General features: G+C 51.4%; 1 protein-coding gene across 1 annotated transcript in view; it reads right to left on the reverse strand.

Moving 5' to 3' along the window:
- The window catches only part of ITGA11 (integrin subunit alpha 11), a 132,583-nt gene that overhangs the window by 35,350 nt on the left and 79,442 nt on the right, over positions 1–17,791 (reverse strand). Inside the window, exons 8-12 of the mRNA XM_020880529.2 lie at positions 15,822–15,966; positions 15,335–15,500; positions 13,781–13,851; positions 3,775–3,919; positions 828–976 (exon numbers count right to left, since the gene is read on the reverse strand). Of these exons, the coding sequence (XP_020736188.2) occupies positions 828–976; positions 3,775–3,919; positions 13,781–13,851; positions 15,335–15,500; positions 15,822–15,966 (676 nt within the window). The remainder of the gene's footprint in view (positions 1–827; positions 977–3,774; positions 3,920–13,780; positions 13,852–15,334; positions 15,501–15,821; positions 15,967–17,791) is intronic.

Here is a 17,791-nt window from a genome sequence, read left to right on the forward strand (position 1 = left end):
GGAATCTACCCAATAACCTTGGAAAAGCTGTGTTTCTTCTCAGTACAACGGTTTCCCTGGGCTACTGGAATGACCTGTATCAGAACCCTGTTTCCTGATCTTTTCACCATCATTGACTTTAATCATAGCTTTCCTCTGTGCATTCAAGACCTTCTAACATGAGACTCTTAGCAGCACAGCCTAGTTGCCCACCACGTCTTGGGGGGTGCTGTGACATTGGCGGTTGTACTGTTCTGCATCGTGCCCATTCCAGGGAGGGAAAGAAGTCGGCATCTTAGTGAACCCCTGAGGCCTTGCTGTGGGCGGAGGCACGACTCCTCCCACTCCTGGGAGCACCGAGGTGGCATGAGGAACACAAGTGCCCCTTCAGATGCCTAGGTGCCTTGCCAGCCCAAGCTGGGAAGTCATAGCCTGGATGTTGCCTCTGCCAGAGCGAGCCCTGAACTCTAGACGTGACCAGAGAGATGCTGGTGGTCAGGGGCAGAAGTCTGGCTAGTGTACCAGAGTCAAGGGCTCCATGAGTTCTCCCAGGTTCTCGTTGCTGCAGCAGGGTCTGAGATCTGGCTTTCTGGGGAGGGAGCATCAGCTCCCAGGTGGGTATAAAGAAGGCATACACCCCCTACAATATTGTAAAGTAATTAGCCTCCAACTAATAAAAATAAATGAAAAAAAATAAAAAGAAGGCATAGATCCCTAGCCAGGAAGGATGCTTGTGGGTCTGGGGACAGTCCTGTGAGGGATGAGCTGAGCTGCAGTCCCTCCCAGCCTCGCCATCCCATCCCGTCTGTCCCACCTGTCGGCCCCGCCCCCAGCCCCCTCAGCCTTACCTGCTCGCCCTGCAGGGCCTGGTGGATGGTGAGGCTCCGGTTGTTGTGCATAGTGAACAGGATGACCTTGCCTGTGTGGTTGAACCGGGGGGCTCCAGCCACGTACACCCGCCCCTGCCTGGAGGACACGACCGATGTGACTGTGTACCCTGCCGTGGGAGGAAACAGGCTGGTCTCCGGCCCTGCGGCCTGGCAGACCTCGCCAGGGCCTGGCGGCATGGATGGGCCACTGCAAGAGGGGCATTCAGAGCAGGCTGAGCAGATGGTAGTTCTAGACAGTAGTTCCCAGGCTCAGCTGAGGAGGCCTGGAAGAGGCAGGGCTTGGAACGGGCTGGTGGACAGTGCAGGGAACTCACTGCGCCCACCCTCTGCTGGAGGGCATCGAAAGAAGCCAGGTGGGGTCACTGAAAGGCATCGCTGCCTGGAACATGCACATCACCTGCTTCACTTGCCCTACAGGTGAGCATGTGAGGGAACAGGGAAGCGAGAGAACAAACCCTAGCCACACTTCTTTTTATATTGGGCAGACTTTGTTTCTGATCCCCACCAGTAGTCTCTCTGGGGACCAAGCAATGTCCTCTTCATCACCAGAATGCCGTGCTAAGTGGTCCACCAAAAAATGAAGGGTTGGCTGTGCAGAGGCAAGGAGCTGCTCTGCCCAGGGCATGGAGGTGGGGGGTCGCAGGGATTCCTGCAGCCCCAAAGCGGGGAGTGCCCAGGCTTCTCTGCATCCACACACATATGCCACTCAGAAGAGAACAAGACGGAAACCCGGGGCTCTTTGGGGAAGGCCTCCAATCCATGTTCTCGGGATCTGTGCCTGGTCCCTGTGAGTTTCCAGTGGAGCACCCAGCTCTGGGGAGTGACTGTGCAGCGTCTTCAGACAACTCTCCTGAAAATGGGACCCTTGCAGGTGTGCAAAGCCAAGAGTCCTACTTCCTGCCAGATGATTTGTAGAATGGATCCCAGTTTTTAGATGGGTGTCAGGCCTTGCTGGCAATTCCCGGGTGCTTTCTGGGCAATGAGCGGCTCCTTCTGCTGTGTGTGCATGCCTGTGTGCACGCCTGTATATATGTGGGTAACTGTCTCTCGGGTCTCACCAGTTGCTTTCAGAGTGGCTGCGGGATGCACAGAAGCCAACCCATAGTGGCTGGGAGTGTGGGTGCCACAGGGTGAGAAACTCTGGTTCTAGATACACCTTCTTTGACTCTTGGAAAGGTATTCTGGGAAGTGGAGTAGGTGAGAGCAGGATATCGCATGGAGGGTGGCCAACAGGGCTGTGTATTCAGAGCAATCACAAAAATACGAGGGTAGAGCAGGCTTAGCCTTGTGCGGTGGAGCAAGGGTTTCTTCTAAGCTGAGCCCTTAGCAGCATTACTGAGAGTATTCTCATTGACCCCAGGCATTTGGGCTTCCCTGGAAGGAGGGACCGTGATAATGGGAGGGTCCTGGGGGCTGAATGTCCTGGAGGCAGGCAAGGGCCGACTCTCAAAGCTCTAAGCAGTGCTGAGAGCTTCCTGCTTCCCTGCTGTCTGCTGGCTGTGGTTGCAGTTCCCATGTGGCTCTCTGACCAGCGGGCAAGGCCACCCTGAAAGCTAGAGAGCCTCCCTGAAGGCCTGGGGCCGGAAGTCCATCAGCTTCCCCAGTGTGGAGGCGGAGAGCCTGGCCTCCCGGTCTCCGGTCTCCTTCCCCAAACTCCCCATCTCCCTTGGGGCACAGAGGGAGGAATCTTCCAGAGACCCCCCACAGTGCCCTCACTGGATGAACCCCCAGAGAGAGGAGCAGAAAGGCTCTCCCTCCGGATTCCCACCCCAGGAGGTACCATGGTTGGGCCTCAGGAAGGGTCTTCTGGGGGGAGGAACGACCTTCCCACCACGGGGAGGCCCGCTGCCAACTTAGTTCACGGAGAAGTGGGGCCTGAGGCTGCCCTGGGGATAATTTCACAGCTGGCAGACTCGGTTCAGAAACTCAGAAAGACTTACAAACAATGGGAGCCCTTCTCCTTTCCTCCGGTTCAGCCCTTTCTGCATGAATGGCAGAGGCTCACTCTTACAAAGCTGGAGGTGACTGGGCTCTGGTTAAGGTCTCCCAGCTGGGACCTGTCACCATCAGGTCAATGACTCACACTTTTCTTTTTATGACCACCTTAAGGCGAGCTTCCTTTGTGGCTCAGCTGGTAAAGAATCCGCCTGCAATGCAGGAGACTTGGGTTGGATCCCTGGGTTGGGAAGGTCCCCTGGAGAAGGGAAAGGCTACCCACTCCAGTATCCCACTCCAGTATTCTGGCCTGGAGAATTCCATGGACTATATAGTCCATGGGGTTGCAGAGAGTCGGACAGGACTGAGCGACTTTCATTCACACTAAGGTGCTTAATGGGAGATGACATCTGCCTTGATTGTAACGCAAAATTCGGACCTGACTGAGTGACTGAACTGAATTGAGCACAACCTCAACTTGCATTTTTGCCTTGGGGAGGCGGACTTCCTGCACTCAATTCTGAAAACATACCAACAGCTGCCGGAGAGTCTAGAGGCATGAATGGAAACAATTTCAGGTCAGACTGCTTGTCATTTACTCTGGCAGTCTGCAATCTTTTTGGCACCAGGCACTGGTTTTGTGAAAGACAATTTTTCCATGGATGGGGGTGGTGGGGGAGATGGGGAGTGGCAGATGAAGCTTCGCTCACTTTCTCACCTCCTGCTTCATGGCCCGGTCCATGGCCTGGCCTGGGGACCCTGTTTTATTCTACTAATGGAGAGCCCATGCAGCCAGGCATGGTGCTGGGTGTGCTGGATGCCAGCCTGGAGAGGCAATGACTCCTAACTGTGCTTGAATCAGCACAGACTATGCTGACAAGCCCCTCGTCTCGTTTTTGAGCATGTTCTGGACCCCCAAGTCCTCTCCTGGCCCACTGCCAGCCAGCCACCCCTCAGCCCTGCCTCTTACCCAGGTAGGCGCCGTGGTTCTTGAGCTCCTCGGGGAATTCCTTCAGGTAAGACTCACGGAGAGGAATGACCTTCCCACTGCTGGTCTCCTTCAGCACAGCTCCGTTCCAGTCATAAGCACCCACGGCTCCCAGCAGAATCCCGTCCTGACATTGGGGAGGGGGTGCACATCAGCTCATGTCTCCCGGGGTGCCCCTGGCTGGGAAGCTGCCCCACATCCACACCATGAAGCATCCACCTGCCGCCTCTGGCACCTCCTGCCCAGTTTGTTAATAGCCCAACTTCCAGCCAGGATTCTTGGCTTTAACAGGAGCTGAGGGCTTTCTTGCCCCATTCCATTCTTAGGATAAAATGGGTCAAGCTGATCCCAAGGATGGAATCTTAGGAAAGAAGGAATGTTCTAGAAACAAGCTCCAAATTCAGGACCAAGGTTGCATTCCATTCTGGGCTTCAGAACCTCTCTAGCAAATCCCTTGTCGCCATCCCTTCCTTCTGACACTCCTTTAAGTGATGAAAGTGAAAGATGCTCATGCGTGTTCGACTCTCTGCGACCCCGTGGACTGTATAGTCCATGGAATTCTCCAGGCCAGAATACTGGAGTGTGGGTAGCCTTTCCCTTCTCCAGGGGATCATCCCAACCCAGGGATGGAACCCAGGTCTCCCACACTGCAGGCAGGTTCTTTCCCAGCTGACCACCAGGGAAGCCCCCTTCAAGAGGTGGCAGTATGCTCTTCCGGGGCTTCCCAGGTGGCTCCAGTGTAAGAACACACCTGCCAATGCATGAAATGTAACAGACGTGGGTTTGATCCCTGGGTTGAGAAGATCCACTGGAGGAAGAAATGGCAAATCCACCCCACTATTCTTGCCTGGAGCATTCCATGGCTAGAGGAGCCCGGCAAGCTAGAGTCCACGGGGTGGCACAGAGTCGGACACGACTGAAGCGACTTAGCATGCACACAAGCCGTGTTTTTCCTCCTTCCTTCGCAGCGTCTGAGGCTTTCCTGTGTGTAAACGCTACTTCTTCATTCTTCAGTACAAATTCACTGTGTGTCTGTCTTATGTCAGACACTTGCTTAGCGCTGGGGCTGCTATCCCTGCCCCCACAGAGCTCACAGACACTAAAGACATACCCAAATAAACAGAATACCTGCAAACTGTGATAACTGCCACACAATGAGGGCTGTGATAAATCCTGGGGTGAGATTGAATTTAGATTGAGGTGGGTCTCAGGAAAAGCATTTTGAGCAAGTGATGCTCACCCAGACACCTGGGGAGATGAAATAATTTGTGCAAAGGCACTGAGGCTGGAGACAGTTCAGAGCCTTTGGCTTCAAGGAACTGAAAGCTGTTCGATGGGGCTGGAGCCCCGAGTGAGAGGAGCAGGATGGTTCAGCATGAGGCTAGAGAGGTAAGCCAGGGCCACGTTTGTGGCAGCCGGCACCTCAGGGACAGGAGATTGTCTTTAATTACAGGGTAAGCAGATGCTCCGATGCCTAGGCAGGAAGATGGGAGCTCTAGCTCCCCGAGGGGAAGCCTCCAGGGTCATTTCTGAGGACTGGACTGGGTCTATTCACTCTCTGGGCTGCCCCTGAACTTTATATTGACCCCAACCACCCACATACCTCGTGGACACGGGAAGATGAACAGTAATGACTCGGAAGAGGGAGAGAAGTGACTAGGGACAATGAGGGGCTGAGGAGGAGGGTGGAGGCAGGGGGGCCCCTTCCTGGGTCACCTTGGTGATCACCAGTCAAGGGCACCCAGTTTTGCCTCCCAGTTTTGGAATGTTAAAGCACAAGCTGGTGAAGTCATCTCTCTCCCACTAAGCCCTCCTTCAACCCAGCTGGTGGGTGGAATTTGAGGTTTCCCCACCATTGGTGCCCAGAGGACTGAATTTCTCTTTTCCTGGTGGCTCAGTTGGTAGAGAATCTGCCTGCAAGGCTGGAGACCCAGGTTCAGTCCCTCAGTGGGAAAGATCCATTGGAGAAGGACATGGCTACCAACTCCAGTATTCTTGCCTGGAAAATCCCATGTACAGAGGAGCCTGGTGGGCTATGGTCCATGGGGTCGCAAAGAGAAAGACACGACCAAGCGACTACACCACCACCACCAAAAACAGGGACCAATAGAAAAATGTGACTCTGGCCTGGGGACAACAGAGCCATAACTAAACATACAGGCAGAGGCCTCAGCACTGATTTCATTACTGGTGGTGGAGGAGGCAAGATTGGGAACTGTAATAAGTTCCTTTTCTCATTTCCAAGGTTTCACTTTCAAGATGATCATATATAAGGATTAAAGTCCTAATATTTTAGAGGCTGGACTGACTGTTCCGACAGGATGTTTTTACAGCTATAAATAAGCTGCTCTTAGGTGAGTCTGATGTGCTTGGCTGTGTTTAATGTCGCGTTTTCTCATTAGCTTTCTCTCTCCTACTCTGGGCACTTCAGCCTGGGAGAATTTGACAATCCGTTGGGGCCAGGATCTGGGCCAGGGCCTCAGAGACTCCTGCCAACATTCCTTGCTCTTGGGGTGTGCTCTGTTCTTTGCAAGATCCTTTCTCAGCATTTGTGGGAGACCAGCAGGACAGTCACTATCTGCACTAGATTAATGAGCACCCAAGATTCAGAGAGGGAAAGGGGGTTGCCTGAGGTCACGCAGCAAGTCAGTGGCAGCGCTGGGACGGAGTTGGTCAGAGGAAAAAAATGCTCATTGGCTTCCCCAGAAGCCCCTAGATTCTGCTTTCAATGTGACAGCAGGCTAGTCTGCTTCCTGCGGAGGCCTTTGAAGATGAATGTTTGGCTTTGCAGATGACTGGAAACCTCTGTGATGTACTGAGAAGGCCTGGCTTAACTGGGTGCCTGGGATTCAGCTGGGTGAGACCTGATGCTGACTCACCACACGTGGGGCTTGGCGGTTCCATCGGAATTTCTGCATTTGGCAGCACTGGGCGGGCTGAGGGCTTCTGGGCCCTCACCTGATGCCAGTCCACCCCGGCAGTGGCTGCAGGCAGGCTTGTGGTCCCCGTGGGAAACCCTTTCCCGAGCAGGGTCTCCTGGGGCCCTGCTGTGGACAGGGTGCCCTATGAAGAGTGGGTTGCCTGAGACGGTAAGCCCAGGCCACTAAGGCAAACCTCAGGTGGTCACCATCTTTTCCCAGTTGGGAAAACCCAGACCTTTTGAGTTTGGAAAAAATCTGGAAGCAGGGGGCTGCAGAAAGGGCCAAAGCTTTGATAGAAGAAGCCAGGCATACAAGCCCAGCTGGGAAACAAACAGAATGGCGTGGTGGGGAATCTCCGTGTTCCTCGCTCCACGTCTGGCACTGGCTCCCTGACTTATGGCTTCCTTCCCCGCGAGGTTTCCGGGGCTTCCACCAGATCAGGGTGCCCTGGGTGGCAGCTGACCTTCCTGACTCTATGCAGAAATGAGGACACGGGCTTGGTGGCCCCCAGAAGATCTAAGGCCAAGTGTGTGCCCTCCTGGAGGAAGACCTGTACCTGTATTTGCCTGAGTCCTCACCATCAGAGCCTGCCAGCTCAGCTCTCAGCTGTCCTCTGACCGGTCCTGCAGCAGAATTACCTTCCTACCTCAGCTGAGTGCTCCCTCAGCTGATCTGTGACCAGATCTCCCCAAACTCAGTGTTCCTGCTCGACCCTGTCCCCAGCCAGGGTCAGGCCACCTGCCCAGCACGGGAAGCCGCATAGTCTAAAACAGTGGTTCCCAACTGGGGGTGGCTTAGCCCCCAGGCAATATTTAGTAATGCCTAAAGTCAGCTTTGGTAGTTACAGCCCAGGGTGGTGTTGGGGTTGCTATGGTGAGTAGAGACCAGGGATGCTGCTGACTACCTACGATGCACAGGATAGCCTCATGGCAAAGTAGTACCCAGCCCAGATGGTCAGTAGGCTGAGTAATCCCAGGCCCGGGATTAGACTGTGATCTATGGTGTCAGACATTCAAGCTCCACTCCTAGCTCCAAAGCCTCCAGCTGTGTGACCTTGGGAACATTCCTCTTTCTCGCCTAGCCTAAGGGTCCTCAGCTGTAAATAGTTCTGAGACTATTCTATAGTTCTGTAAATAGTTGTGAGAACTAGCATTTTGAATCCTTAGCAGGGTGCTTGGCAGCCAATAAGGACTACATACATATTAGTTCCTCTCATTCATTAATTCAGCCATAAAGTACTTCCAGGGAGTCAGGGGTCCCTAGATCTCACAGTCAAGGTGGACCTACAGATGAGTCTGTGAGGAGTGATCTGATAGAGATTAGGACAGCCTATTTTGAGGGCCCACAGGAGGGGGTGACCTGCTGAGGGGGTGAGTGGGTACCTGGCAGAGTTAGGAAAGGATTTGAAGAAAAACTTCCGTGACTTATTGGTTGGTTAGTCACTAAGTTGTGCCTGACTCTTTTGTGACCCTTTTGTGACCCTTTTGTGACTACTGCTCACCAGGATCTTCTGTCCATGGAATTTCCCAGGCAAGAATATTGGAGTGTGTTTCCATTTCCTTCTCCAGGGGATTTTCCAGACTTAGAGATTGAACCTAAGTTTCCTACTTTGGCAGGCGGATTCTTTACCACTGAGCCACCTGAGAAGCCCTCCTTGGCTTATTAGGAAGTCTCAAAATGCACACTTCTAGTTCCAAGCCTCAAGATTCAATTCCACACATGTTTTTCAGACATCTGCTCAAAGGTTGAAGTTCAGAGAGGCAAAACGATTTGTCTGAGGCCACACAGCCAGACAGAGCTTTCCTCTGGCCTGGTAGTAATGGAATGAGGACACCAGCTGATAGCAGTTCTTGATGCTGGAGAGGCAGGGCTGTGGGGGCCGATGGAGGTGGCCCGTGGTGGTTCTGTTCACAGGAGACCACCTAGGGGGCACGGAGCGCTGGGCTCCTCCCTCAGGCCCCCCTATGGCTTCCTCGCCGCGTGTGCATTAGCAGAGTGGTCGTAGGGAGGTCAGGACTCTGTCCCCAAGACCACCTTCTAAGGCAAATACATCGTTAAGAGGGTGGATGATGCTTTACCTAGTTGCTCAGATTCTCTCGATAGAAGATGTTTTCAACAAGCCTAGTGGAGCCTGAGGAAGAGATCAGTGCCTGGAGGTTGAGATGGGGTTGGGCAGGAAAGACCCAGAAATGGACCTGCAGTCTTTCTGTGGAGAGGGGCCCCACACCATTCATGGGGCTGAAAGCCATAGGCTGGAGCAGTGAGGAGGGGGTGGGGGGGTCAAAGGGCACGCTCTTACTTGACTATTCATTCCAGATCAGAGAGATGGTTATTTCTACTCAGAGGTCCTGGAACAATGGCCAGGAGTGGGGCATTAGGCACCAGGGCACAGCCTGAGGACTTGGGGCTGGGCTTCTGGGGACCTCAAAGAACCAGAAATGTTTCCTGCCACCAGGGGTCAACTTGCAAAGAATCCAGAACAGCACGGCAGTGGGCCTTGGCCTCATGGGGGCAGCCTTGGCTGCCTGCCCCAGAGCTGGCGGGGGAAAAAATCCACCATCTAGGCATAAGGGGGCTTAAAAGGAGTTTACAGCCTTTCGGTATCAACCCCTCATTTCATCATTATGGATGAGTTTCTTTTACTTTTGATTAAATAAGATATTCAAAACGAGTTCAAATGCAAAACCCTTAGGAAAGATGACAACTTTAAGGCTTCAGCAGGTGAGAACCTTACATAGTCACCTCTAACCTTAGCTATCCTGTCCATGAGCCCAGGAGGTGGGCTGAGTGAAAAGGGCACAGGCTGAAGAGGCAGGGGGTGGCTGGGGCTGTAGGTCTGGGGGGTAACCCCCCCACCCCCACCCCACACCACGCTGCCTCAGCCTGTTTCAAATGTAACTGAGTCTGGTCCTCCTAGACCATCATGTGCAGTTTAAAGAAAAAACACTGTTCTCATCTTGGGTGAGTGGCCAAGTCTTTTGTATAGATAAGGTCCACCCTAATAAAACTGCTTCCTTCTGTAAACTTTCGTTTTTGGGGAGATTTATGGAGTGCAATGCAGGAGAGCCATCACCACGGGCATCAATTATTTATGGTCCTCTTCCTTCCACCACATCTTCCCCTTGTGGCCCTTGGGGATTATAGGCTGAGAGCTGTGGATCTCTTCTGCAAGGTTTCTGGCAGATTCATGCAGCTTTTTCTTGGTTACCCAGCTTGACAGGGAGTTCATCACCTCAGCAAGCCGCCAGCACTAATAGAAGCCACTCCAGCTCTCAGCAACCTTCACGTTCATTTCCAAATGCTAATGGAACCATTGGCTTACAAATCCATTCTAAAATTTGGCCAGGCATCCATAGCTAATTTTGCTGATGGTAATTTCCAGAATATTCTTTCTCCTTTTGGTTAATCAGGACTAGAGTTTCCTGGGGCTCTGGGTCCCTGGTTTTCCCAGCAACTGACTTCTGGCCATCATGCTGGAATGTAATAATGCCTGTGGCCTGGAGTTTTGGTTCATCCAGGGGCTCGGGGATATATGGGGGTCTCCTCTCCTAATCTGGACTCTGGTCCTTTCTGTCTGTTGTTGCTTTTGCCCTTCCTAACTTGAAGCCTGCTTTCCTTGCTAGATAAGATGGCAGCAGACCAGGTGATCAGATCTGACCTTTCCTCTGCCATTTGTGAACATTCTGTGGGTCCTTCTCTTGGGACTTAGGATCCTTCCTTCTGACAGAGCTCAACAGGCCCAGGGCAATTGAAGACTCAACACATTTGCAGGAAGCAGCTGCCTGAGGCTGTCTAGGGAGCATTTCCTGAGGAGATGGATCCCCAAGGTTCCCCCAATAGATGTACTCATTTGGGCTCAGGACCTGTTCTGGGCAAAGTTGAGAGGCTGGACCTTCTTGTCCCCAATCCCCAGATAGGTCTAACTGATCCTGAGAGCTGTGGGGGTTGGACTCCCAAGGACAGGACGGCTGTGGCCAATTATGATGGCATGACCAGCCTAGCACTGAAAAACCTCTGCACCCTAAAATAGCAACCCAATGGCCAGTCACAGTGCCAGACAGGCCACCATCACTGCCCCAAACCTTTGGATTTGGAAGGATTTTATTTATTTAAACAGTTATTTAAAAAGTCTTAAAGCGTCTCAAATACAAATGTAATCACTGTTTTTTTCTAAGTCTTATCGGATGAAAGCTTCCAGATGTCTGTCATTTGAAAACAAGATACAGGGTGGCAGAAGAACTGGGGTCTCTATCTACAGAGTGGGGAGATGCCTCCTGGGTTTCTCCAGTTAGGGGAAGAGAACAAGAGTTGAGGGTGTGGAGGAAGCCACAGGAGGCACCTCACGACCTTGACCTCAGTAACAAGCTGAGGTCCTGAGCTACCGGCCTCCCCTGTGCAGCCGGGGAACTCTAGTGATCCTGAGAGAACTCATCCTGTTTGACACATTCTGCTGCTTGGGCCTTTGTCAAGGTTCAGCTGCACTTCCCCGAATCCCTGAAGCTTGTCTTAACCTCCCTCCTCTCTAGAGTCCCTGATCGCTGGGCACACACAGATCACAGTATCAGAAGCGGGAGACTGAACTTACCATTTAAGAGTCTTTCTCCCCAACTAGACTGTGAATTGCTGTCAATTGAAATGTTACCTTCATCTCTATATATCCCAGTGTCTCACACAAGCCAGGCCCAAGGGGAGATGCTCAAAAACTGACCTTGGAATGGAAGATGGAGACATGGGACATTCTCTCTCTGTTGCTGTCCCCGCCATCACGGCTGGCCCCCCATGTGTGCTCAGCTTTCCCCTAGTTCTGGGAGTATAACTTCCTCTCTCTTCTTATCTGCTGCCACCCATGGCTGCTGAAATCCTTGTCCTCCGGGGCCTGTTCAAGCCCCAGACTTCCCTGAATGTCCTTTCCCTTAGCCTGGGCCTTTCCTTCTGTAAAACCCTGATCACACACAGCCTTGGCAAGGACTGTTTTTGTTTTGTTTTTTACTAAACCATGCAGACCTTAATTCCCTGATCAGGGATCAAACTTGTGCCCCGGGTAGTGGAAGTGTAGACTCTTAACCACCAGACCACCAGGGAAGTCCCGCATGCTGCCTTGATAGATGTTAGATGGGTCCATGTGGTTCCCCATTGAGTAGGGAGTCTCTACAGGGGCTCCATGGATGAGTGGGCCTGCTGAAGTTATACACCTGTACTCAGAAGAAGTCTGTAGTTTCTGTCATCTTATTCTCTAAGTTCAGGACTGCTGCTCTGCATTGTTTTCAGGCTGACTCCTATTTGGCAAGAATAAATTCTGCTTCCTTTTGATATCTTAATTGCATTTGACAAATGCTTGTTGGATTTACTGAAATTGATTTTCTTTGTTGCATTTTCTAACTAGGCCTGACCCCCAGAGTCAGGAGTCCAGGGCTAGTCCAGCCGAAGCACAGAACTTGATACCTGACCTGTGTGAATGAATGCCCTTGCCGCTCCTGGTATGCAGCCCCTGACCCTCAGACTGGGAGCTCCCTGAGGGCAGGGCTCTTGCCTCTGTACCTCCTGGGATAGAGCACAGGGCCCAGCACAGAAAAGGCACTGAAAAGATTTGCTAATGTGACCACCTAAAATGGGACAACTATTACCATCTGCTGACTCTGCAGGGCTGTTTTTGAGCATGAATGAGGCGCAGAAATTTTCTGAAAAAAAAATTAAAGTGCTCGGCACATATTGCATGACTACTGTCAATATAGAGCAGTAATATTTATATCTTGCTGTATTCAATGGGCACGAGATAGTCCAGATGCAGCTCAGGAAACGCTGAGCATGAGCCGCATTTCCGTCCATCTGCCCACTGTGTGCTAGGCATCCATACCCCTCCCCTCCGATCTGGGATCTCTGACTCAGGCCCCACTCATGGAACAGCTGCTTAGTGTAGGGGAAAAGCATGAGGCTAATATTTCTCTCACTCGTATCACCTCAGCAGGTCATTCAGCCTTCCTGGGATGTGGCTTCTTTCCCTGGAAACTGGGAATAAGGAACCCTGCCATGTTCACCTCACAGAGGAGTGGGGAGAATTCAGAGGGTTAATGAAAGTGATGTGGAAGTGGGATGGACTGATAGGTCTTTTCTGGCAAATTGGGAGGCATGGTCCCTTCCCATGGGGCCAACTGGGCAGAGCACACGCACAAGCCCAGGGCACCTATTCGCCCAGAGTGTGCTCACAGGGGCGTGTGCTGATACCAGCACACAGGCTTTTCCCACATGTGCTCCCGGGCAGGGCTAGACCTCCAAACAGCTCTAGAAGTAAAGTGTGCTCACACGCTTCACACAGGAAGCCCTCTGGCCAGCTTTCCACGTGGCTCAGTGGCAAAGAATTCGCCTGCCAATGCAGGAGACTCAGGAGATGTGGGTTCAGTCCCTGGGTCGGGAAGATCCACTAGCACAGGAAATTGTAACCCACTCCAGTATCCTTGCCTGGAAAATTCCATGGACAGAGAAGCCTGGCAGGACACGACTGGGTGACTGAGCAGCATGCATATGCCCCTCTGGCAATCCTGTGAGGTTTCAGCCCCATCTTGAGGATCAGAACCAGGTGAGGCACATGCCCCAGACACAGCACGATGCTGGTGACACCACGGGTCTGCTTGGGACCTCTGCAACGTGACACTGAGCCCGCATGTGGAGAGGCCCCTGTGGGCCGCCTTCTGGAGCACATCTGGGACTTCTGCCCACATGGACACAGGGCTGGGCCGCTCACACACAGGCTGCCTCGGGCATGCAGGGCACTGTTAGAGACCAGGCAAGGAGTTTTGCCATTCTAGCCTAGTTTTTGCACAAGGCTCTGGGGACCAAACAGACCCTTGGTCCTGGGGGACATGTCCCCCCCAGCACCCTGCACAGAGAGGTCTTGAGACAGCTAATTGTTATTGATGATCTTGATGTCCCTCTTCTAGCCACAGAGACAAGAGACAGACCCCAAGAAAGAGAGCAAGGGGGATGAGAGACAGCCCAGGAATGGCAGGATAATAACGTAGGGAGCTAAGAAGAGTGAGAGGGTGGGAGGGCAGCTCTAAACCCATCCTTACCTCCACCACGTGAGAGGAAAAGCCCGTCTGTGACATCTCCAGCCCGAAGGAGGTTTCATTCTTATTCGTGCCTAAAACAGAGGGATGGAAAGATGTCAGCTGCATGCATGACTTCTTAGTGCCAGACATGTCTACAGGTCAGTCCCTAGCACCTGTGACCTGGAAGCACTTTCAGTGAGCTGAGACAGGGCCCCAGGTCTGAGTCCAGCTCATCCACCCCAACAGCAGGCCCCTTCCAGGTGGCCATGTGGGTTTATTATTAGCAACCCTACTGAAAAGGGATTGGAACACCTTATATTACAGGGCACGCATGCTATGAGAGTGTCAACATAGGGGAAAGATCCAGAAAAGTGCAGGGAAAGAAATCATCTACATTGTTGGCAAGAAATGGAATTTCCCACTTTGTTCATTCCTACTATTCACCAGATTCGGTTCCAGATGCCTCTGGATGGTTCCCAAATTGTAAATCGACCCTTAGGAGGAAGAGTTGTCACCACCACAGATTTGCACAAGGAATCCCACGAGTGTCGAAAGCTCCTCCTTGCAGAGGGGCTCCAACGTGTCAATGCAGGCAATGTTCTCATCATACAAGGTGACCATTTTGAGAATAAATTCACTGTTCTGGATGTTTAATTCTAGGGTAGGGGTCAGAGTCAGAGTCAGGTCCATACTCTCTATTCCTTTACCATCATTTTTGAGGGCTAGTTTTTCTCTCTTCCTGTGTCTGTAGCTCATCATTTCCAATGCAGAGCAAACTGCTCAGGCTCTGGGATGCTATGCTGCCTTCTCTTTCTTTTGACCCAGTGAGGCAAGGACCCCCTACAGCAATGTATGGTGCAAAGGAGCCCTGCGCACATCAAAACTGGAGTCTGAGTCACAAGGAGAGAGCAGTCTGAGGGAACCTTGCAAAATAGTGGGCTGGGAGGCGGCAGGACTCGGCGAGTGAGTGTTTCAGGCTGTGGAGTCGGGCTCAGCTGGGCTCAACTCGGGCTGCCAGATAAAATACGGGATGCTCAGTTAAGTTTGAATTTCAGACAAACAGTGAATGGTTTTTTAGTATGTCTGCCACAAATGTTGCATTTTATATTTGCTATATCTGGCAACCCTCATTCAAATCCCAATTCCTTCCCAAGTGGTGGGAGCTCTGGCAAGTCATTTAGTCCCTTAGAACTGCAGTTACCGCCATGGTAAAAGGAGGAGCTTATCAGCAAAACCAGACTTCAAGGCTGTTTGGAAAGCGTGGAGCCTCAGGTCCAGCATGGGAGTGCTGGGGTTTATCAGGAAGGGAGAACTTCTAAACCCTCCCATCCTGTGGGGCTGGATTTTTTTTTTTTAACGTGGACCATTTTTTAAAGTCTTTATTGAATTTGTTACAATATTCCTTCTGTTGTTTATATTCTGGTTTTTTTTTTTTTTTTGGCCAGGACTTAGCTCCTCAATCAGGGATGCAACCCGCACCCCCTGTGCTGAAGGTGTGGGGCTGGGTTTCACTCATTTGGGCTTCACCTGCCATGAGCCCAGGAGCATGAGCACCTCTCAGGAAGCAGTGCTCACCTTCCAAGCTGAAGATCCTGTCCCCCAGGGCGTCGACAATGTCCTTCAGGGCTGCCTCATCAGTGACGTTGAAGAAGTGCTTGTCGTCAGGGTCACTGGCGATGTATTTAATTTCGTTCAGAAAAGCTTCTGGATTGATCCCCCTGCGGTTGTAGTAGCCCAGGACCTGCCAGGGAACAGGGGGCCAGGGCGACAGACAGGACATGGCACAGACCTCCCCCACGCCCAGGGCAGGCTGGAGCGCCTGCTCTAAGCTAGGGTACTTGGAGGTGTTTTCTAGTTTCTGAGGTTTCAGAGCCTGCCTGGCAATGGAGGGAAGAAAAAACCCACAGCTGTTGTGAATACCTAACGAGGACAGGCCCATTTGAGGGCCAGGATGGCTAGTTCACTGCCCAGAAAACACTCCCCCACCCACAGAGTCCCTAGGGGGTTGATGGCAAAGCCTCTAGAAGGTAGGCAGGGGTGGGATGGGTGGGGCAGGACTCACGGCCACGGCGTATCTGGTCACATTGTCCCTCTCGCTTTGCTGGATCACCTTCTCTAGGTCTGGACTGTCGTGGGACTCCCCATCTGTGATGACAATCATCACCTTCTTGGCCCCTTTCCTTCCGCCCTTCTGGAAAGCCTCTGAGCTGGAACCCGAGCACAGGGGAGGGTCACAGAGGGAAGTGGGGATGGGGCAACCCCCCAACCTCCTGCAGAGGCGCAGCCACGGGAGCCTGGGCTAAGCCCCCCAGCAACACCACAGGTGTTGGAACCTCAGACCAAAGAAGCAGCTGGATTGAGACACCCAGACTACTTGTCCACTGGCTGCTCACATGGGTCTTAAATCTGCTTGTCTTTATTTATTTAAAATTTAAAATTTTATTTGAGTATAGTTGCTTTACAATGTGTTAATTGCTGCTTTGCAGCAAATTGAATCAGCTATATTCAATATATATCAGTGGGCTTCCCTTGTGGCTCCACTGGTAAAAAAAATCTGCCTGCAAAGCGCGAGATCAGGGTTTGGCCCCTGGGTATACATATCTATACATACATACATGTATGTATACATATACATACATGTATACATATATCCCCTCTTTTTTGGGTTTCCTACCCGTTTATGTCACCACAGAGCATCCCTTGTGCTATACAGTAGGTTCTAGTTATCTATTTTAGACATAATATCAATAGTGTATATATGTCAATCCTAATCTCCTAATCCATCCCACCCCCTTCCCCCTTGTTACCCATGCGTTTGTTCTCTATGTCTGTGTGTCTATTTCTGTTTTGCAAATAAGTTAATCTATACCATTTTTTCTAGATTCCATATACATATGTGCATTACTATGTATTTGCTTTTCTCTTTCTGACTTACTTCACTCTGTATGACAGACTCTAGGTCCATCCACGTCTCGGCAAATGGCACAATTTCGTTTCTTTTTACGGTTGAGCAATATTCAAATCTGCTTGTCTTTAAAAAGTGACTTTTAAAAACCCCTCTCAAGTCCTGATCATGCTGCTTTGGGCAAGCAGAAGGGAGAGGGTGGTTCTGGGAGGGGAGTTCAGGGTCAGGTGGAGACCTTTAGAGGCCCTAATTTCATGGTTCAAAAACCTCGGTGCACATTAGAATCACCTGGGGAATTAAAATAAAAATGATGCCAGGCCCCTCCTGGACTCATGGAATCAGAATCTTCGGAGTGTGGACTGGGCACTGGAATTTTCCAACAGTTCTAATGAACGCGAGGGTTTGAGAACCACTTCCCTAAGATCTGACAGGTGATGATCCAGAGCAATTTGACACCCAAGCAAATGTGTGTGATGAAGTGTGACAAAGATTTTTCCCAGGAGAACCACTTTGATTCTATTTTGGGAACTATTAACTATCAAATTCTATGACAAATATCCATCTTTCTTGCTTTTTATTTTGTTTTCAGTGGCCAGAGCAGGTGTTTGGCCTGCTCACTGGGCAGTCCAGCCAGGGGCCTGGGGGCTGGCATGCTGTGGACAGACTCTCGCAGCTGGCGACCCATCTATGAAGCAGAAAAAATTGGCTCCTGAACCATCACTAGCTTTTGGTGCCTGTGTGGCCAACTCTCCTTCAGACTGTGAGGTTCTGAATTTTCCAATAAGGAACTAAAAACAAATGTTATCCTTAGGCACTGCAGTAATTCCTCACGGGTCCGACCCATAGATTTAAGCACCATGATGCCAGGTTAAATTCCACCTCCAGGCTCCAAAGCGTTGGTTACCAGAGGTATCTTTTGTTACATGGCAAGTTGATGAGCTGACATGCATGATTTAGATGCTGAGGAATTCACAAAAGTTAGAATAAATTAGTTCAGAGCATTTTCAAGCTACCAGTTAAGAGAAACGGACCATCTGCCACTCTCTGAGAAATTCTATGATATTCTGGATATGCTGGCTTAAAAAAAAACTCTCTAATTTTAGTATGAGGCATGGACTAAGGCTCAC

Source organism: Odocoileus virginianus, chromosome 6 (genome assembly GCF_023699985.2).
Source record: "Odocoileus virginianus isolate 20LAN1187 ecotype Illinois chromosome 6, Ovbor_1.2, whole genome shotgun sequence".
In the NCBI taxonomy this organism is placed as follows: Eukaryota; Metazoa; Chordata; class Mammalia; order Artiodactyla; family Cervidae; genus Odocoileus; species Odocoileus virginianus.